Source organism: Magnolia sinica, chromosome 15 (genome assembly GCF_029962835.1).
Source record: "Magnolia sinica isolate HGM2019 chromosome 15, MsV1, whole genome shotgun sequence".
Taxonomy (NCBI): Eukaryota; Viridiplantae; Streptophyta; class Magnoliopsida; order Magnoliales; family Magnoliaceae; genus Magnolia; species Magnolia sinica.
This window is the reverse complement of record NC_080587.1, coordinates 29,759,911-29,783,243: the sequence shown is the minus strand read 5'-3', so window position 1 is coordinate 29,783,243 and position 23,333 is coordinate 29,759,911. Positions and strand designations below refer to the sequence as shown.

General features: G+C 42.0%; 2 protein-coding genes and 1 non-coding gene across 3 annotated transcripts in view; all 3 read right to left on the bottom strand.

The window, feature by feature from the left end:
• Positions 1–23,333, bottom strand: part of LOC131227757 (protein MOR1-like) — a 137,051-nt gene that overhangs the window by 97,002 nt on the left and 16,716 nt on the right. The window lies entirely within an intron of this gene.
• Positions 3,245–5,282, bottom strand: LOC131227756 (uncharacterized). Its single transcript, XM_058223559.1, has 3 exons — positions 4,063–5,282; positions 3,810–3,945; positions 3,245–3,575 (listed from the first exon to the last, which is right to left on the bottom strand). The coding sequence occupies exons 1-3, from the start codon at positions 4,215–4,217 to the stop codon at positions 3,354–3,356; spliced, it is 513 nt and encodes a 170-aa protein (XP_058079542.1). The 5' UTR covers positions 4,218–5,282; the 3' UTR covers positions 3,245–3,353.
• LOC131228441 (small nucleolar RNA Z247) lies at positions 18,343–18,437 on the bottom strand. Its single transcript, XR_009162944.1, has one exon. It is a non-coding gene; the product is annotated as a small nucleolar RNA Z247 (small nucleolar RNA).

The window sequence follows — 23,333 nt, the reverse complement described above, 5'->3', positions numbered from 1 at the left end:
TATAAAACTAATGAACAATGTGGATATACAACCCATGCATCAAGGTGGGCCCCACTGTCAAGGCAACACCCAGCTTATTTTAGTGCATGGTCCAAAAAATGAAGCAAATACAGATCTTAGGTGGACCACACCACAAGAAACAATGGTCATTGAACGCCCACCATTAAAAACTTCCTAGGGTCTGCCTTACTATTTATTTGCCATCCAACCTGGATGAAGGGAAAACACAAATATCAGCTTTATCCAAAACTTTTGTGGCCCACAAAGTTTTTAATGGCCAATCACTTGTTTCTTGTGATGGTCCACCTAAGAATTGGATCTACTTCATTTTTTGGCCCATGCCCTAAAATGAGCTAGCAAACAGATGGATCATGGATGGAGCAGATATACAACACATACATCAAGGTGGGCCCCAAGGTTGCACCCACTTGGCTAGATCCAGATCGTAGCTAATCCGACGTGAAGTTTTTGTAGAGATTGTAGAAATTGTAGAGAGAGAGAGAGACAGAGAGAGAGAGAGAGAGAGAGAGAGATGGGAAATTAAGGAGCTCAAAAACATGAGAGCCCTATGTTGTCTTATTATTTTTTTATATGTGGGGTTTCCCCTATTTACAAATAACATCCTAATAAACACAAAATTAGACATAAGACCTTTGCATATTTGCAGATAAACCACTACATAATGAGAAAAATGTTCCAACACTCCCCCTCAAGTTGGTGTATGAATATTTGCCATACCCAACTTGCCAAACACGTCTTGTAGCATAGGAGAACTGAGAACCTTCTTACAGATATCTGCTAGTTGTTCTGTTGATTTGACAAATGGTGTACTCAACACACCAGAAGAAATCTTCTCCCGAATGAAGTGAATATCGACCTCAATATGCTTGGTCCTCTCATGGAGAACTAAATCAGAGGCAATACGTGTAACAGTTTGATTGTCACAATAAAGTGGGCTAGTATAGGGAATGGAGAATCCAAGTTCTACCATTATGGATCTCAACCACAAAATTTCACATGCCCCATGGGCCATAGCCCGATATTCTGCTTTTGCACTTGATCTAGACACAACGGACTACTTTTTGCTTCTCCAAGTCACCAAGTTCCCTCCAATGAATATACAATAGGCGGATGTAGATTTTCTATCTGTTGGGCAACTTGCTCAGTCAACATTAGAGTACCCAATAATATCAACATGTCCATGATTAGCATAGATAATGCCACGTCCTGGACATGACTTTAAATATCTCGGAATACAATACATTGTATCTAGATGAGATGGCCTTCGTGAATGCATGAATCTGCTAACAATGCCAACTACTTGAGTAATGTCTAATCTTATATAGTTAAATAGATCAACTTGCCAACCAACCTCTGGTACAAAGCGGGATCAATCAGAATATCACCTTCAGATGCATGTAATGAGTGATTTTGATCCATTGAACATGAAGTAGGACGAGCTCCAAGTTTGCCAATCTCACTCAGTAGACCAAGAGTATACTTCTTTTGAGATATAAAGATGCCCTTGGATGAACAAGCAATTTCAATCCCTACGAAGTATCGAAGAGGGCCAAGATCCTTAATGTCAAACTCCTTGCACGGCATCTGCTTGTTCAATAAATTCCAAGTCATCCCTAGTGATGACAATATCATCCACATTCACAGAGTATGATGGTGTGACACTTTTCCCGAGTATGAATAAATATAGTGTGACCTGACTGACATCGCTTGAATCCAAACGAGAGAACCGCAAAACTAAACCGTGCAAACCACGCTCTTGGAGATTGCTTAAGGCCATAGAGGGCCTTTTTCAGCTTACACACTTTCCTTGTCTCCCCCTTAAGCTGAAAACTAGGCGGAAGATCCATATACACCTCTTCAGTAAGGTCACCATGAAGAAAGGCATTCTTGATGTCTAGCTGAAATAACGGCCAGGAGAGATTCACCGCCAAGGAAATGATCAGACGAACAGAATTTAACTTGGCAACGGGAGAGAATGTCTCAGTATAATCCATGTCATAGTTTTGAGTGTAACCCTTAGCAACCAGGCAAGCCTTGTACCTTTCAATTGAACCATCCGCTCGATACTTTATATAGTACACCCATTTGCATCCAACGATATGCTTTCCCACGGGTGAGGGGACAAGGTCCCCGGTGTCATTCTTATCCAACGCAGCCATTTCGGCCTCCATTGCATGCTTCCACTCAGGGACCGCAAGAGCCTCAAGAACAGACTTAGAAATAGAAGAAGAAGAAATAGCAGCAAGGAAAGCACGGTACGATGGAGACAGTGGCATAAAAAGAATTTTACAAATAGAATGCAAGGTTGAATAATGACTATGAGTGCGAGAACTACAGGTGATGATGGAGAAATAGGAATGAGGGAGTTACCTAAGGTAGGAAGAGAAACTACCGGTGGTGCAAGTGGTGGCCCAGACTTCCGGCGGACATAGGTAAGTATGTGCTTAGGTGTCATCGTAGAAGTAACAAGTGGAGCATCAACCAAAGGCATAGGCAAAGAGACTTGCATTCAACAACATCCACGAAATCTGATACAGAGAAGAAGGGATGTTCTTTAAAAAAGGTGGCATCTATGGAAACATAAAACATTTTAGAACATGGATCATAACACCTATAGCCTTTGTTCTGAAGAGAGTAACCAAGAAATACACACTTGATTGACCGGTTATCAAACTCGTCTCTCTTGGGGCCCAATGAGTGAACAAAACAAATAGAACAAAAAGCCTTAGGAGGAATAAGAAAGAGAGGACAATCAGGTTTCAGTATATGAAACAGAGTTCTACCATTTAAAACACGTGAAGGCATACGATTAATTAAGAAGCATGATGTCAAACGAGCAACAGACCAGTATGACTTAGGAACCTTCATACCAATCAAAAGCGAGCGAGTCACTTCAAGAAGATAGTGATTCTTGTGCTCAACCACCCCATTTTGCCGGGGGTGTAAGCACAAGAGAACTGATGAAGAATGCCATGTTCTTGAAGATAAGAGGTAAAAAAGAATCCGATACATATTCACCCACATTATCAGAATAAATTGTTTGAATATTACAATCATACCGTGTTTTGATCATTTGATGGAATGATCGAAACAAGTGTGGAAGTTCATCATGCCACTTCCTCAAGTATACCCAAGTAACACGTGAAAAATCATCAATAAAGGTAACAAAATAAGAAAAACCATCAAGAGGCATAACTAGACCAGGACCCCAAACATCAGAATGTATTAAAGCAAACATTTTATTAGTACGTTGTGCAACAGTAGGAAAAGTAGTTCGAACATGTTTATTAAATTGGCATGCTTCACATCGAAGAGACACATCATCCAACTTATTAAATGCAAGAACTAAAAAAACATGAAGTCTGAAAGAACACATGACCAAGACGTGCATGCCACAATGCAGCAGACGCCTTTCGAGACTCTAAAGTACTAGAAGCAGAAACAAATGAAGAAGATGGAGCAAAAATACTATCAGTAGAAAGCTCCCCCTGACACAAAAAGTAGAGACCACCACACTCAAAGCCCACACCAATAGTCATCCTCGTACTCAAGTCCTAGAAGAGACAATAAGATGGAAAGAAAATCACACAACAGTATAAGGCTTTAGTGAGACCACTAACAAAGATCAAATGTGCACTAAATTTAGGAACATAGAGGACATTAGATAAGGTGAGAGAAGGAGAAAAAGAGACAACCAATATATTCCACTGATGTGGAGATTCCGTCAGTAAGATGAACTAGACAATGACAATCAGCTAAATTGGAAGGGATAAGACAACTATGCTCACCAGCCATATGATCCGGGGCTCCTGAATCAATAATCTAGGTCGCAGGAGATGAAGAGCCATGAAATGCAGTACTTGCAATGGCAATGAAGGAGGCAGAAGGCTGTGAGGCAGAAGGTGCTGACTGGGCCTGAAGTGTCTTGAGTCGTTAAAGATCGAGAACATCAGCCTAAGTCATGGTGACAATATCTGTCTGATTTGAAGCAGGAGATGAATGAAGAGAAAGGCCACCAAGAGTATCAGATGTGGCTCTAACCTCATTAGAAGTCGCAACATGAGCAGCAGGGCGACCATGTAATTTAAAACACCTGTCCCGAGTGTGTCCAGATCGATTCCAATAAGTGCACATAAATCTCCCACAGCCAAGACCACATCCTCGGCTGACGGCCCCTCGAGTTTCCAAGCCACCATTGCGACTATCAGATGGAATAGTGGTAGATGTAAAGGCGGTCCTCTCCTGGGTGAGAACTGGGGTTGTCATGACCCGTCTGTGTGCCTCCTCGGTATGAACGATGGAATAGGTTGTCTAGAGTGAAGGAAATGGATGTGTAGCAACCAACTGAGTTCGCAGTGCCTCATACTCAGTACTCAAGCCTGCCAAGAACTTATAAGTTTTGGCTTCATCTTTCTGTGTCTTCACAATTTCTGCACTACAACTGTCTAGTAGTTCACTCGGAGGTTGTAGGTGACTTGACTCCTCCCAACAGCCTTTCAAGGCCCCAAAATACTCAATAACAGACATATTCTGCTAAGTGAGAGAGTAAAGTTTTGTAGTCAACTGGAAGATGCGAGGCTTATTGCAAACAGTCCCATAAGTATCATTCAGATACTTCCACGTATCAGATGCAGTCTCATAAAAGAAGCAGAAGCAATACAAAGCTCCATAGAATTGAGAATCCAACCCATCACGATGGCATTCAAAGAATCCCACGCATCTATCTTTGTAGAATCAACAGATAGTGAAGTGAAGGGTCTTTTGGAAGTGTCAGTGAGAAATCCAAGCTTTTCCTTCCTAACAACATACATTCGGACAGCGCGGGACCATAAAAAAAGCTACTCCCATTGAACTTGGTGGAAGTTATGGAGAGAGATCCCTCAGAATGATGTCCAATAGCCTTGGGAACCATAGATATATGAAATCATGGATAAAACAGCACTAACAAGAGGTACAAATCATAAGAGGGTCGCAGGATTATACACCGAACAGATGGTGTATGTGCAGCGCCCAAAAAAAGGAAAAAACAGTCCAGCCGCGCCCTATTTTTTACCAAACCATCATGTATATGTTTCGGATCTGCCTTAAACCACTTCAGATGTGTAGATCATCCAAAAACGGTCCAAAAAATATAGGTTTTGCACAACAAAAACCCTTTGAGTAAGAAGAAATCTTAAGAATGGACGATAGGTGGCCGGTTTCCAGAAAATACTTAGAAAATGCAGAAAAAATATCAAACAGTCTCAAAAAATTGAGGAAAAAATCACCATTAAGCTCCTCTCATTCGGCCGCACCAGAGGGATGAGATTTGACCCAAACCGACCGTATGACTGACGCCAGCGGCCATACGACTGACATCAACAGGGGTCTGGGATGGGAAACCTTCTCCTCTTCAGCTCCTTGAGATTCTCTGTTAACCTTGATTGCAACTTATCTTTGATACCATGAAGTTTTTATAGAGAATGTAGAGAGATTGTAGAGAGAGAGAGAGAGAGAGAGAGAGAGAGAGAGAGAGAGAGAGATGGGAAATAAAGGCACCCAAAAACATAAGAGCCCCATTTTGTCTTATTATCTTTTTATATGTAGGGTTTCCCCTATTTACAAATAACATACCAATAAACACAAAATTACTCATAAGACCCTACTTTGCATATTTACAGATAAACCCCTAAGAAAAATGTTCCAACACAGTGTTTGTTGAAGACTACTTTGATAGTTTGCCACAATGTTTAAAATGGTGGCAACTCGTCTATCATACACGTTGCGTTAAATAGATCTATGTCTGTCTGGATTGTCTAAGTTGGTGGGTCTCGCTGTAAATGGACCACAACTTCAAAATCAAGGTCATCTAAAAATCTAACAAATCAATTTGGGGTTGTCAAATGGATGGCTAAAACTAAATTGGTCATGGTACAATATCAATGGGCTAATTCAAATGGATTAAAGTCATTGAATCAGTATCAATTCCTGTTACTGCACGTGGCAAACATAAAAGATCTAGACCATTCATCTACTTGGCTTTATTAGGTGGGGGAAGCATTAAATTTTTATTGGATTGGGCATAGGTGCCAAACTTGGTGGCATGACAATAACAAGTTTCGTCTTATACTCTTCAAAAGATAGAAATTGAGACAATAGGGGCAAATATGACAATTTGTCAATTTTCAGACATTTGTGGTTTGTGTTTACCAAACAAGTATTTGTGAAAAAAGAAAGTGCTTATTTTCAGATAACAGAACCTTTTTTCAAACAAATTACCAAACAGATTTTTCAATACTTATAAGTATTAAAATTTAGCAATTCAAGTTTTCAACACTTAAATTAATTTCCAGACCTTATTTTTTTGTTTACCAAACGACACCTAACTAAAAATGACTAGGGTTTAATTGGTAGATAGCTCCTAAGAGACTAACTTGCTTATAAATTAAAAGGAGCAGATATAATGTTCCACGTGACTAACTAAAAATGACTACACTATACCACTCTATAACACTCCCCCTCAGGCTGGAGCATGAAGGTTCAGCATGCCCAGCTTGTGACAAGTGTGTTGAAGATGATTGAGACCAATTCCTTTGGTTACAAAATCAGCAAGTTGAACTTAGGATTTTTTTAATAAGAAATGTGAATCTCCCTCGTCAGCAATTTCTCCCAAATAAAATGACAATCAACTTGAATGTGCTTCATGCACTCAAAATAACAGTTGGAAGAGATAAAATGGGGCCACTTATCACAACGAAGTTTCATAAGAAGAGGAACACGAACACCCAACTCTGACAACAACTTCAACCAAAGAAGCTCACAAACACAATGAGCCATAGCACGATACTCTGCTTCAACATTGGTGCAAGCAACAACAGGTTGCTTTTTTACTTTTCCATGTATGAAGGTTGCCCCCAACCAACATACAGTAACCTGTAGTAGATCTTCTATCCGTCTAAGAACCAGCCCAATCAGCGTCTATGAATGCCTCTGTTGGTGTAATTTTTGAAAGATAAAAGCATAAAACTTTTCAAAAGTCCAAATTTAAAAACCCTAGGATCCCTGTTTAAATACAATCAAGTTCCAAAACACAGAAACAAATGGCCAGAAGCATCTCTCACATTTGTGCAATATGGTCGCTGCAAAAGTTAGATGCCGTTCTTCCAATGTAGGAAGTCTCTCCATGATTTATCCTTGTGAAATGAGAGAGCAAAAAACCGCCACGCATGCCCACAATATGGTTGGACGTACGAACCTGAGAGGCATCCACAAAGTCGACCCCACATGATCACATGTGTGATGGAGGATAGACATGTTTCTCTCTCTGCTTCTTCCCTTCCCTTTCTTCTCTCTTTTTCACTTTCAGACCAGACATCCTAATGGAGGAGGAATGGACATCTAAGGCTCTCTTGTTCTCTCCACATGAGACGGGATCTATTTATAAGGGGGAATCAGCGGTTCAGAGTTAGAGAGAGACACCAATATGGTGCTCCCTAACCCCATACATTTTTTTAGTTACCATTAACAAAAAATGAGGAAAAAAACGAAACAAGGGTTTACTTGCACAGCAACTCAAAATGAAAAGGGAAACCAACCAATTGGAAATATCCAACTAAGACTCAACTAAATAAAGATTCAACCAAACGTTCCAAAAACACTTAAATAGTGTAGCCTATCCAACAATATATGATGCCCCATGATTTGGTCCATATCTTCAATCAGGATTTGATGATCGGATGGTCCCGAACCGGTAATTGATTAACTAGGTCAAATTCAACAATTCTCAAGCACTTTTCAGCTGCTCATTACGTTCCTTAACCATTGCCAGCTTATTGAGACTTGAGAGTATTTATAAAGAGATTTTTTTATTTTTTATTTTTTTTTAAAAAAAAAAAGCGAACTGAACAACAAAGAATTTTGAATTCTTGGCTAGGCTACGCGCTGATTTTGAACTACAGAAAGCCCAAGTCCTTCGAAGATATTCTCTATCTTCCTCAGAATCTATTGACAACTACATCAGAGAACAAGCTAGTCATCACCATTGCTGGACATAATTCTTGTTTTCTTAACAATTTTATTCATCACAGACTCGTGTAGCCAACAATTGAGATTCGTCAACCACATGCTGTTATATAAAACCCTAGCTAGCACATATCACACCAAATCCAAGAATAAGGATTCTTCCACTTAAAAAGAAAGGAAAATCAATGCAATAACCAGCAAATAATCAGAACTCTCACTAGTTTGATAACCTAGATCACACGCCCCACTTGAGAAAAACATGCTCTTGCACAAATCCTAAAGAAGGGTTGAATGCCCAAGGCTTCTAGAGAAGAAAAATGTCTGAAAAGTTGTTGGATATTTTTTCTTTATTGAGTTCTTATATAGAGGGAGAGAGAGAGAGAGAGAGAGAGAGAGAGAGAGAGAGAGAGAGAAGCCCTAGCACTAAGACAGGCCTTACATCAAGCATAAAATATGGACTAGATGTTATGATATCTACCCTACTACTTAATTTAAAAGAAAATGACTAAAATACCCTTATCTACTTAAGTGAGACATAAGCAAAGTAAAAAATAAACCAAAATTCATCCAATAATAAGATAAATTTCGTAACTTGAGGTAAATACCACCAAAAGACCCTTTTGTGGACCCAAAAAAGTGTACCACAAGTGCCACAATGCGCCGTCCATTGATGGATCTACGAATTTGGCCATTATGAAAGATATTGAGGCTCCTTTCTATGCTTTAATGCATTCTAAAATTTCTTAGCAAGAATATCGGCCCGATCCATCAGCATTTGGTTTTCCATGTCCTCATCATCCTCTACAGGTTGGGAAGGACTCGACCTCATGTATATTCCATTGCCCGATGTGGTGTGAAATCAACAACATTGAACACATTAGAAGTGTTCACTTCAATTGGTAGCTCAATGCAATAGGCATTGTCGTTGATTCGCTTCAAGATCTTGCACGAGCAAATCTTTTTCTACTTCAACTTATTGTAAGTGCTGACCGCAAACCTTTCTTTCCGCTAAGAAGACTCATAATAGATCTCACTCTTCAAAAACCACCTTCTGATATTGTCTATCTGCAACTTTGCTTGTAAGGTGCATTGCTTGCTTCAATCTGCTAAATTGTTCGGGCACCTACTGAATCTACGTCGTCAACTCATCAATTCCTTCGTTTTGTTGGGTATCAATATAAGTAGAGTTGGGCATCGAGTCAAGTAGATCCGAGTTAGGGTTGACCCGACCCTACTGGGTTTTGAAATAGACCTGACTCGAACTCGACTCGATTAGGTATTGAGTCCAGCATGCCTGACCCAATACGAGTCTGGGTCTGCCCTGGACTAACCCGAACCGAGTCGGGTCGAGTCAGCACCGAGTCTGGTCGAGTTGACCTTTTTTTCCTGTTTGTATCCCAATTTAGTAGTGTACTTGAGTTGAGTTGTTCATAATAAACATTGTCAAAAGTAATTTGTAATAGGGGGAAAAAACGAATAAAATAAATAAACATTGTCAAAACTCAAAAGTATGTTCAAATGGAGTTGCACATACAAACTATTCATTCATTCAATATCCTTTGTATAATAAATGCCTTTATGGCATGTAAGTTGTAACCCAAGTAATTGTGTCCATAATAATAACCCCCTCCACCTTACCCGTCAGAATCATCATTTGGTTCTCTTTTTATGGCTTGGACTGCGGGAGAACTCTAAGCTAAGTCCGAGTTGGAGGTGTCTAAAAGATGGTTTTTTACCGAGTTGGAGGTGTCTAAAAGATGGTTTTTTACCTCCTCTGAATCGGATGGTAAAGATACATTTTCATCATCCTCGTTCATATATTTAAATAAACGCAACCAGCCAACCATATGAGATTTAAACAACATTAAGTCATTTACAAGCATAAAAGAAAAGATGAGAAATATATATATATATATATATATCTATTCAAATACATAAGTTGATAAACATAGAAAATATCCACCCATATCCACCCACCCATCAAATGTTACAATTCAAGTCTACAAATAATAATTATCAAATTGTCGTAAGCAAATGTAAGGGAAATAGAAGGTACTGTCTCATCCTACTTCATGCAATTGTTATAGGTATTGTCTCATCGTTCTCACCCTCCTCTTCCTCGAACTCTTCATCAACAGATTTGCCTTTTCCCCATATCGGAGGCAACCAGTCTTGTGTACAAATGAGCGCTTCAACTAATTCCAGTGTAAGTGAGCTTCGATACTTGTTCTCAACCCTATTTCTCATGTTAAAAACAGATTATGACGCCACGGTTGAAATTGGAATTGACAATATGTCTCGTGCCATCAATGAGAGCACAGGGTACTATGATTCATGAGCTTTGGACTTTCACCGATCTAAAACATCAAATTCTTTGCCTTTGCACTTTACAAGTGGCTACTTTTTTTCTTTTTCTTTTTTTCTTTTTTCTTTTTTTTTTCAAGAAAACTTTCCATTACAAGAATAAACATATACAACAGGGAAATTTCGAGCAGGCCCGCTGATAAAAAGAAGTAAGCCCACCTATCGTAAAGCTAGAAAGAAAGCTGAAAACAAAAGAGTTAGGCTACCCGAAGGTTGCCTAGGCCCACTCTGTCTAGGAACAGCGAGCCGCGAATGGAGGGGAGATCTCCTAAGGAATTGAAGATCCGGTGTTGTTGCTCATTGCTCCCTAAACGAGCTAGGCCATCTGCAACCGAGTTGGCCTCTCTGAGGGTGTGGCCGAGGCGAACATCCATGTTGCGCATGGTATCCATGATCCTAACCATCCAACACCACATGGACCATAAGGGATAGGATTGCTTGGAGCTGGTGGAGATGACACAACTTGAATCACTCACCACCTCCACCTTCATGAAACCGCGCTGCACACACTCTACAAGGCCATCCAGAATCGCTCTGATCTCAGCCCTGGTATTGGATCCGACACCATAGGCTACCGAGAAGGTGAAGAGGAACTTTCGAGCCAAGTCCCTTCCAACTCCACCTCCTCCAAAAGGGTCTGGGTTACCCAAGGAGGAACCATCGACGTTTAATTTTATCCAACCATGGCAGGGTTTAATCCATTTGGCGATCTGGAACCCAGGCACGATGGGCACAGGTCCATCAATTCCTAAGGCACTGAGGGTTATCCTCACAAAAAGCGAAGGGGTCATGTGCAGCGGGAGACGCTAGAGATGACCATAGCGATGCGAATCACCGATCCATCAAATTGGGCTGCGTTTCTAGCTTTCCAAAGTTCCCAAAAGATTAAGGCAGGCATAAGACCTCTCAAGATCGAAATTCTGCCCTTAGAGGAAGCGGATGCCCACCAAGAACTGGCCCTGGGTATTGAATAGGATTCCAAAATGCGACCAGACCTGATGAGTCATGGCACCAGAAGAGAAAACATGGTCCACTGATTCGATCTGGAGCCTAGCAGCTAGATCGCAGCAAGTGCACTCGGAGGTTATGTAGACGCCTTTACTCTGAACATTGGTGTCCACCGGAATCGCATTTTGGATGATCTTCCATGTCAGCAGGGATAGTTTGGGAGGAAGTTTAGCGTGCCACACCCACCTGGACCACGAGGTCTAGTACAGCTACGCTAGAGCTGCCGAGAGCTCGCCCGAGGAGTCTACCCATATACATTTGCCTGTCGTGTCAGACATGCAAATTCCCTCGTCATTGATGTGGTCAATCACCACCTGAGGGAGGAGAAGCCTGGCATGGGATATGATGGACCATCCAAAGGGCCCGATCATGTCGTTGACTTTGGAGGGCAGGAGGGAAGGGGGGATTGCGGCAATCTCAATGTGATGAGGGGCCCAACCTGACCAATCCATGGACCAAAAATCACAGTTGCCCCGACCGATCAGCCAGTGAGATCGGGCAGCAACGTCGAGTAATAGGTTGCAGATCCTCTTCTAGGTGGGCGATGCATAGGAGTAAAGGTTGGCCCCTCCCACCAATTGCACATCCCTGCGGTACTTTGCCCGCAAGAATGCACTCCAACAGCTAGACAATTCCCTAATCATGCCAACTTCATGCGCAGGGCTTTCATGACTGCTATAAGACTTCTCAGCCCCAAACCTCCCTCAGATTTGGGAAGCGAAAGCTTCTTCCAGCTCAACCAATGACATGATTTTCTAGCCCCATCCCAGCCCCAGAAGAAATCAGCGAAAGCCTTCTCGAGATCACCCAAGACGTTGGAAGGGAGGTCCGTGGTAGCGAGTGTGAGGATAGGGATGCTGGTCAACACGTGCTTGACCAGGGTCAGTCTGCCAGCCTAGGACAGGATGCGGCTCTTCCAACAGGCGATGCGCATTTGGATCTTCTCCATCAGGGACTAGAAATAAATCTTCTTCAGTCTGCCTCGGAAGATGGGAATCCCCAGGTAGGTGAAGGGAGGGGTTTTGCTATTGAATACCAGAATACTTTTCGTCGCTCTAGCGCACGCTTCCGATTGGTCCGCCGAGGGGATAAAGAAACTCTTGCGGGTATTGATTTTCTGGCCCGACATGCCCTTGTAAGCTTTAAGGAATTTTGAAATTTTCTCGCTTCTGTTTGCAAAAATGATCATGTCGTCGGTGAAGAGGTGTGAGACCACCAGGCAAGAACTGCAGGCTGTGAAAGGCTGGCAAAAGCCTCTCGCCACCAGCTAGTTAAGCTCTCCACCGAGCACTTCAGCCACCAAGATGAAGAGCCCAGGCGAGATAAGGTCACCCTAATGCAGCCCTCTTAAGGACTTGAAAAAGTCGAACGCTTCTCCATTGATGAGGATGGAGAACCACGAATTAGACCAACACTTTGCCACCAAATCAATCCAGTTTCTGCTAAAATGAAACCTGGCCAACACCATTTCCAGCGAGTCCCATTGAAGCCTGTCGTAGGCTTTTTCCATATCCAGTTTTATAGGGATGTTACCCCCCCCCGGACTTTGCAGTCTATGTCTCTGAACAATTCCTGGGCCAGCGCACAGCTGTCTGCTATCGCTCTACCCTACATGAACGCGCCTTGTTCAGCGGAAATGATTTTCGGAAGAATCACACTTAACCTATCAGCAATTATTTTAGCAAAGATTTTGTAAACGCAGTTACATAGGCTAATGGGTTTGAAGTCAGAGAATTTCCTTGGGGATTTTGTCTTCAAGATGAGGCAAATGAGGGTCACAGTAAAGGCTCTAGGGAGAGCTCCCCCTTTGAAGAAGCATCGGGCTGCTTTAACCAAGTCTGGGCCCACTGTGCCCCAACAGGCTTGGAAAAAGGCACCCGAGAAGCCGTCTGGGCCTGGCACACCATCCGAGGGAAGGGCCCAAACAGCGACATGAACCTCCTTCAGCAAAGGATCCAGCATGAGAGAGAGGTTGGGGAGGCCTTCTCTCCCCCGTCATAGAATCTGAGTGGGTTCGTTATCTCTATCAAGAGGAATGGTGGAAGGAAGAAGGGCATAGACTTCATCATGCTCCATGATGTATGCGAGATCCCCTTCCCACACCATTTACGAAAGAAATATGGGGGGCCGGATCGCAAAGAGTGTACCCTTTTACAGATGGTTTCTTCGGATACCATCAAGTAGAGATCGCGGAGGGAGGAGACAAACGTCGAGACTACTTGAATAGCGGATTGGGGGTAGACCGTTTCTTATTTTGTGCTGAAGCAATTTATAAAGCACAGGCCAAAACAGGTGAAATCAAAGGACATTACTTGAATGCTACAGCAGGTACATGCGAAGAAATGATGAAAAGGGCTGTATTTGCCAGGGAATTTTTCAGCGTCCGAAATGCTGTGGGGAATGACTTACAGCAAGTCAAGATTGGTTGAGGACGGTTCCGCACGCAACAGGTCACCAAAGAATTCCAAGGCAGCTCGTTTGATGGCCTCAGTGTCTTTAGCCACTGTTTCCCCTTCCAACTGGATCTCGTGGATGGCTGATCTTCTTGGTCTTTCTGTGGCCGATGCGTGGGAGAATTTGGTGTTGCGATCCCCCTCTTGGAGCCCTTGGTTTCTCATCTTTTATTTCCAAAATACTTCCTCACAAAGTTCGATGTGGGACATCCTGTCTCTAGCCTGCCAAAGGGATTGCTGTAAATTTGGATCCATGGAGCCCTCTGTCGCGGTCTCGTCTTCAAGTTGGCAAAAATGTTCCCGAAGACGTCCTTGTTCCAAGTCTTCAAAGCGCGCTTGACATTCTTCAGTTTGCTGAGGAGAATAATCAAAGGGTCCCCCTGAATGTCTGGACCCCAGGCCCTTTTAACCAGATCCTAGAATTAGTCGTGCAGGATCCACATGCGCTGGAACCTGAACGGTCTTAGGACGGAAGGTTTTGGAGGGGGGCATGATAAAAAGGAGGGGGCTGTGGTTCGAGTTCAGTCTGAGCAAATGATTCACCTAGAAGGATGGAAAGGAATGCAGCCAGCGATTGTTGCAGAATGCCCTGTCCAGTCTAGCCTAGATACGAGCAAGGCCCTCATGATTGTTACACCATGTGAATCTGCTCCCTCTATAGCGAGCGTCAAGGAGACCCGCACCCGTTGACAGAGATTGAACTGTTTGGAATTCTGGCTTCATGACCAGATCTGAGAGGTATATTGCAAATATATACACTTAGGATATTGTAGGTTACAAGAGATTTGAATTTACAAACAAAGAGGGAAATAACAACCTAATAACAACCCTAACAAACATTTGATTTGAAATTTAAAAATACAAAAGAGAGACTGTACATCAGGTTTGTTAAGGTTGTTGGAGAAGATCAAGGGATTTGACTGTCTTTATCAGTGATCTTAGTCAAAGTTACGGATGCTTTCTGCTTAACATCCCCCCGCAAGCTGGAGGAGGGGAGACACACCAGCAACTTGTCTCTAAGAAGACAAAACCGAGCTAAACTTAACCCCTTAGTGAACACATCAGCAAGCTGGTCTTGTGTGGAAAGGAACTGAAGGGAAATGTCCTTGTTAGCAACCTTCTCCCGAATGAAATGAAAATCAACCTCAATGTGCTTAGTTCTAGCGTGAAAAACAGGATTGGAAGCCAAGGCTAAAGCACCAATGTTATTATACCAAAGAATAGGAGCAGCAGCAAGTGGAATGCAAAGAGCCTGCAGGAGCATCCGTATCCAATACAACTCAGCAGTGGCAAAGGCAAGAGCTCGGTACTCAGCTTCAATACTAGACCGAGCCACCACAGGTTGTTTCTTAGCTGACCAAGACACCAAGCATGAGCCAAGGAAAATACCATAGCCTGTAGTCGATCGACAGTCATCAGGATTCCCTGCTCAGTCAGAATCACAAAAGGCCTCAAGAGACAGAGGACCTTTTGTGCACCATAAGCCATGATGAATACTCCCCTTAAGATATCTTAGTACTCTTTTGGTTGCAGACCAATGAGAGGAAGTGGGACAGTGCATAAATTGGCAGAGTTGGTTGACAGAGAATGAGATGTCTGGACGGGTGAAGAGTCCCTGTGAGCTTGAATGCCAAGAAAGAAATGCAAGTCACCAAGGTTCTTCATCTTAAACTGAAGCTGGAGTTGACTGATGAGGGAAGAAATCATGGCCTGATGTGTCCCGGTCACTAAGATGTCATCAACATAAATGAGAAAGAATAAATGAACATCATCGTTGTGATAAACAAACAAAGAGGAATCCACAGTGGATGAGGTAAAACCAAACTCCAAGAGTGACTGGGACAACTTCATAACCCAGGCCTGATGAGCCTATTTCAGGCCATAAAGCGATTTCTTAAGTCTGCAGACATAATCAGGAAATTCTGAGTTAACAAAACCTCTAGGTTGCTCCATATATACTTCCTCCTGTAACACTCCATGTAAGAAAGCATTAGAAACAGCCAGCTGAGTGATAGTCCAGTCAAACTGAATGGCAAGAGTAAGAACAATCCGAATAGTTGCAGTCTTGATGACTGGACTAAAAGTCTCAGTATAGTTTATGTCACTCTCTTGTTGACAGCCAATAGCTACCAGCCTTGCCTTAAATCGATCAACCTCACCCATTGATGACTGGACTAAAAGTCTCAGTGTAGTCTATACCACTTTCTTGTTGATAGCCAAAGGTTTTATTGGCCATCAAAGCATCATACTCCTCTTGCATGGCATGACACCGAGCCGGATCAAGAGATGCTTGTTTGTAAGAACTAAGTTCAAGAGGTACCATAGTACTGGTTAGAGCCATAGGTGGGTGTTTAGTGGAGTGGAAGGAGGTGAAATTAGGAAACTCACGGGTTCTGAGGGTGCCTATTTGGGATCTAGTGGTCATAAGATGCAATTTTGGAGGTTGAGTGTTTATAGGAGGCGAGGAAGGTATGCTAGGTGCAAGGGTAGCTGAAATGGACAAAGGAATAGATTGAGATGGAGGGTTAGAAGTGGATATATTGGTAGGAGGAGAATCTGATTTGGTAGAGGAAGGTGTTTCAGTGACTGTAGGAGAAGGATTAGGATGAGAAAAAATAGGAGGAGAATGAGATAAATCAAACTTTGAAATAAAAAGGAATGGGAGGAGATGTACCTATCGGGGAAGATATGTTGTTAAAGGTAGAGATGGACTACACTTCTTTAGCTGCAAGAAGCTTAGATTCATTAAACACAACATGCCGAGACACGTATGTCCAGTGAGAAGAAGGATCAAGACACCTGCACCCTTTTTTATTGGAGTTGTAACTTAGGAAAATACACCTCTTAGTTCTAAACATCAGTTTGTTAGAGTAAGGCCGTAGGAGAGGATAACATGCACAGCCAAAAGATCGCAAGGCTGAATAATCAAGATCTGTACCAAACAGCTTAAAATAAGGAGTTTAATTATCAAGAATAGTTATAGGTAGCCGATTAATGAAAAAAATGGTTGTAAGAAAAGCATCAACCCAATAAGTAGAACATGAGTGAGATTGAGCCAACAAAGATAACCCCATTTCTGTGACGTGTGTATGTTTTCTCTCGGCCACTCCATTCTGTTGAGGTGTGTGTGGACAAGTGACTCTATGATAGATCCCATTGTTTTGAACGAACAATTGAAAGTGTTTGGACATGTATTCCCCACCTCCAGCAGTTTGAAGTTGCTTGATTTTGCAAGACAATTGATTCTCAATTGGGAGTTTAAATTTACCAAAGCAAACATACACATCTGATTTGTTATGAATAAGATAAAGCCAAGAATAACGAGAAAAATCATCAATAAATATAACATAATAACGACAACCACCAAGAGATTTGGTGGAACAAGATCACACATCAGAATGAATAAGCTCAAGAGGAGAGCTAGAAGTTCGCAAAAAATTAGAGAAAGGAAGTTGTTTACTTTTGCCAAATCGGCAAGGTTCACAAACATCAGAATTATTTAAAGAACCAACAAAAGGAAGAGAGTGTTTGTTCAACAAAAACGATACAACTGAATTGGAAGCATGCCCTAATCTAGAATGCCAAACTGAAACAGGTGCTTTAACTCCTACAACGGCTGCCATAGCAAGCGGCTTATTGAGATCTAAATTCTGCAACTTGAGAGGATACAATCCACCACTACTCCTGCCTTCCAGCAATGTCTGCCCCTTGTGATTGTCCTTCACAAAATAGTGAGTTCCAGTGAGTATAAAGAAGCAATGGTTATCTAGACAGAATTGATTGATGGAAAGTAAATTTGCACAAGCTTGAGGACAATGAAGAACACGATCTAGTTTAAGTTTGGAAGTAGGAGTGAAAAGTGGTAGAACCAGTGTTATGGATACTCAAACCTTGTCCATTACCAACAGCAACATTCTCTTGATCAGTGTAAGGTTGATAGAGTGTCATCTGCTCCAGATTGGTCGTGATGTGCTAATTAGCTCTACTGTCAGCAAACAAGGTCTCTTCACCTTCTTGTGTGGCATTAAAGTGTGCAACCATTGCAGCCAGTTGAGCTGGAGGATGTCCACCTTGGTAAGCATAGTGCATGCGGTGGAAGCGGTGAAGAGCTCTATGATTAGACTTGCCACAGATCTAACAGGGTGATCTGAGGGTGCTGAATGGCTGTTGCTGCTGCTGATTGGGTTTTGGAAACTAATAAGGCTGCTGGTTGGACTATTTAGGAGCTGAAGAGTGGTAAGGTGTTTGCAATGAGGGCTGGTTTGATTTTCCGGGATATTTGGGCTTGCGGTTAAATGTTTGAGTGAAGTTTTGGTGCTGAGAATTTTGGTTGGAGCGTGGAGGAAAGTTGTTCTGCTGGGAATTTTGATGCTGAGGTTTTCAGGCAAAGAAGGCAAAGTTATTGGTGTCAGGTGACTTGGTTTTGAATTGGTGCTCAAGTAAGAGATCATTGGATAGCAGTTCAGCTTGAAAATCTTCAAAAGAGATAATTCTATCTCGAGAAGCAATAGAAAGAGATGTGATAAAAGGAAGGAAAGAAGGATTCAAACCAGAGACAATATAATTAATCAGATCATCATCATCAATGTGTTTCTCGGGTGCACCAAGTTCTGCCACAATCTCCTTTGTATTATCTAGATAAGTGGAACAATTTCTAGAGCCTTGAGATAGGGACTGAAGTCTTCTCTTCAGATGGCCAATCCGAGATTTGGACTGAGAGGCAAACTTGTTGAATAAAGTAGTCCAAGCAGCCTTTGCAGAAGTGATGCCACAAAACTGAGGGTGCCACCTTATGAGAAAGAGTGGCATTAATCCAACTAAGAACAAACTGATCCTTTTTGTGCCATAAAAGAAAAGCTGGATTGAGATTAGAGGTCTGTCTTCCCTGATCATGTGAGAGGAACTTATCTGGGCACGGTTTTGAACCATCCACAATGCCCATCAAATCATTACTTTTGAGTACAGGAACAATTTGTGATAACCACATGAAATAATTCTCCCCATCAAGCTTAGCCGAAACAAGTCGACTAAGGTTAGGAGCAACAAAAGCAACAGCATGAGAGTTTGAAGAAGAGGAAGCCATGAGGATGGGATAGGAGAAAATATATGGATCAGACGTGAGTCAAGGGCTTTGATACCATGACAGAGATTGAACTATTTGGAATTTTGGCTTCATGACCAGATCTGTGAGGTATATTGCATATATATACACTTAGGATATTATAGGTTACAAGAGATTTGAATTTACAAACAAAGAGGGAAATAACAACCTAATAACAACCCTAACAAACATTTGATTTGAAATTTAAAAATACAAAAGAGAGACTGTAGATCAGGTTTGTTAAGGTTGTTGGAGAAGATCAAGGGATTTGACTGTCTTTATCAATGATCTCAGTCAAAGTTACGGATGTTTTCTGCTTAACACCCGTGAGGCCCTAGGCGAAATCAGAAGCGCTATGGGAATCGAAACTAGCCAAGGAGCCTCTTCTCTTCGAGGGGACTGCATTGAAGTCTCCTATAACTAGCCACGGCAAAGCATAGGTCGATCCTATCCTTGCCAGGTCATCCCACATTAACCTCCTCAAAGCTCTCGAGCACTTGGCGTAGACGACAGATATCAAGACTCTATCAGTGGAGGAGTGGGGGCCAATCTCGATGGATAACATCTGGTCCGAGGCCTCCAGGACTGCGGAGGAGAGCGCAGATGAGTGGAAAATCCACACCTTGCCACCGTTAGACGCATTTGAGCAAGACGAGTGGAAACCCAGCTTCAGGCCTATGCGGGTCCACTTATCATCACGAAGCATTGGATCGAGAATGGCTACGAGTGCTGGCTGGAATTTTCTGATTAGCCTCTTGAGAGTTCTTATGGTGGGAGAGTTTCCCACCCCTCAAGCATTCCAAATGAGGATGTTATCCATGTGGAAACTGGGCTAGTATCTCACCTCGGCATTCCATTCTACGTAGACTCTCGATCCAGACCTCCTTTGTATCCCCTGAGATCACCGCCTTGCCTTCACGCCCCAGCCCCTGCTCCAAACCATGGGGCCTACGGATAAGTGGCTACTTGAGATAGTTGTCAAGTTCTATTTGGGTTGTCTGTGTTTGGGTCTCAACTTGTGCCATTAAAGACATGAAATTGTCGATCGTGCAGCAACACTAGAACTAGAACCTACTTGAGGAGTCTGACATGAGGTATTGTCTTTTCCAGCCCCCAAAATTTCTACATAGAAATTGGACAGGTCTCAGACTGCATCACGAATCTTATCGACCTAAGTGGCACTCTTCTCACCATACAGCTTTTTAAAAATGAATATAACCATGAACATCTTGTATCGAGGATCAAGAACAACTGCAACGGCCATTACCAAACTGCACTCAGACCAATACTTATCAAACTTTAACTGCATACACGTAGTCATCATTTGGAGAAAATCTGGTCCACTACAACTTGTGTAAAACATTATTTACTCTCCAAAGTTCTAGCATAAATATATTTGTTGTTGGATACTTGCTTCTTGAAAAGATCTTCGTTGTGTCAAAAAACCGAAAAAAAAAACTTGTGAACTACTTCAGTTCTTGTCCAATCATCATCAGAAGGCAACCACTAATAGGAACTATCACGCTCCACATAGTGAGAGAATGCATCTTTGAAAGCTATCGCTGAATCTAACATTTCGTAAGTTGAATTCCAACATGTCATGACATCCAACTTCATCCTTTGAGATGACAAATTTAACCATTTCACGATCTCATTCCATGTATTTAATCATGAAGGTGACCCTCGTCTGTACTTCACACTCTTATATTCTCGATCATTGGCTCAACTATTTTAAGCTCATCTTATACAATCAAGTTTAGGATATGGGCACAACACCTAACATGAAATATTTTTTCACCAAAATACAAGTCAACGGTGGCCCTAAACTAGTTTGCAAAATCGTTATCACACCATCGTTTGCAGAGACATTATTTGAAGTTATCGAGGAGATATTCTTCTCGATGCCCCACTCCACAAAGCATATGTAGATGCAGTCTGAAATCATCAAACCAGTGTGAGGAAGAGCAAGATGGCAGAAGTTTATAACTCTTTTGCAGAGCCTCCATTCAGCATCAACGTGGTGGGCAATTAGAGACATATACCCATTTCATTGACTGGATGTCGTCTATAAATATGATGTAAGGCTGATTCGGGAAACCGATGCCAACTGTCCTTTCAACTTGACCTTCTCGCTTCCATACATCTTCACGCACACTCTCTTTATTGTTGTACGAGAGACCTCGTATCTAGGGTTAAGGCCTCTGGCTAATTTGACAAAAGATGGACTCTCTACCATCTGAAATGGTTTTTCATTTGCAATAATAAATCTGGTCATCAACTCATTCACATGGTCCCTGTTATACTTATAGGTACCTTACGACGGATCCACCACAGATTGGGTAAATGAAGTGTTTATTGGCCTGAGGTCTGGCTTCTCACTTTTTTATGACAGTTGAATAGGTATTTCTTTAGAGTTGTGGTCGACCCATTTACTTGTTTAGCATATTGAGCCTTGCAGTACTTGCACTGTATCTTCACCATATCATTCTTTAGGGTTACTTCTTCAAAATATTCCCACACTACCGATCTTTTTTACCTTTTACTGAATTCTGGAGGTACTAATCTCAATGGGCACCTCTTCATCTTGTAGACCTGATCCTTCATCCAAGATCACCGGCGAAGTGATTGACAAACCGCTGAGGGTATTGAGATTTCCTCACTAGTCATCTACTAATTGAAAGATACTAAACCAGATTAGCACTATAATGCCTTAAAAGTCTATACTAAACCCTAAATTAGTAACCCATCCAAGGCTGGATAGATTGTACTACTTTCATATTCCCATTAAAACACTCATGCCAAAATTCTGGTAGCATCTCCCCACGTCTCTCCAGATAAGTTGATCTTCTATTTCATTCTCATGCCAAATATCTAAGCAATGTGAAGATATTTGACATGATAAATAAAAAGGAAAAAACATATCCAAAGAGAAATGGAGAGATGGAGCGCATAAAAAGCATGAGCATTTAAATAAGTTATATGAAAGCATACTATCTGTCTAACATTGAACTGTCCAAAATAGGACAATTGGAATGATTTCGATGCCAACAAAAACACATTATATCTATGCCTAGCCACATAGAAATCTTCAAATGGGCAACTAATTATCTAATTCACATAAATAAATCACATTAGGCTAACTGTCTAATGCACAATAATAAGCCAAGCAATAAGCAATGTAATCCATAATTCACAAAAATAAACCACTAATTGTCTAATTCACAAAAATAAACCACATTAAGCTAACTGTTTAATGCACAATAATAAGCTAAGCAATAAGGGGTTGGGGGAATAAGGGTTTGGGATTAGGTTTACGTTTAGGTTTAGGGTCTAGGGATTAGGTTTAGGGTTTGGATTTAGGGTTTAGGGTTTAGGTTTTAGGTTTAGGGTTTAAGGATTAAGTTTAAGGTTTAGGTTTAGGGTTTAGGGTTTGGGTTTAGAGTTTAGGGTTTAAGTTTAGGAATTAGGTTTAGGATTTAGGTTTAGGGTTAGGGTTTAAGGTTCAAGGTTAGGGATTAGGGTTTCAAAATGGCTTAGCCCGAGCTAGCCCAAACACACCCGAGCTAGCCTGGACCAAATACAAGCATCCGACCCATTCCAATTTGGACATTCAACCCTACCCAACCCCAATTTCACAAAACCCCCCAAATTAAAATAGATGAAAATCATGAAATAGAACTATACAAATTACCTTGATTAGTTGATTTGGAGAGTTGGGTGGTTGTCGAGAGTTGGCAGCGAGCGGGTGGGCCAGGTGGGTGTGGACGAGCTGCTGAGTCGAGACGAGCGGCCAAGCTATGGTGGTTGTTGGGTCAAGACAGACGGACAGTCGAGTGTGGTTGTGCGGGAGATGAGGGAGGGAGTACAGATAGAGAGAGAGAGAGAGAGAGAGAGGAGGATGGCCTGGTGGTGGTGGTGGGTGGTTGTCGGTCTCGAGAGAGGTAGGGAGAGGTCGAGTCAAGTGCGGGCATGTGGCGGGTAGGTTAGATTGAGTTTTTTTTTTTTTTAATATATATACTATCTGAACCCGAGTCAAGTCGAGTTTTGGATCAAGTCGAGTTAGTACCGAGTCGGATTTCAGGTCAAGTCGAGTCGAGTTAATGGGTGACCCGGACTCGACTCAGTTTGAATTCGGATTGGGCGCATTCTACTCAGTATGGATTAACTCACCCACTCAGTTGGGGTCGAGTCGGGTCTGAATGAGTCGGACAAGTCAAGTCTGCCGAGTCCACTCGTCCCATGCCCAGCAAGAATAAGATCAACCACATTCGAAGGTTTAGCATCAAAGACCACTTCAAATAGGCTCTTCTGAGTAGTCTTGTTCTTGGCTCAGTGGAAAGGTTAAGTCACACCACTTTGGCATGTCCTATACCAATGTGCGCAAC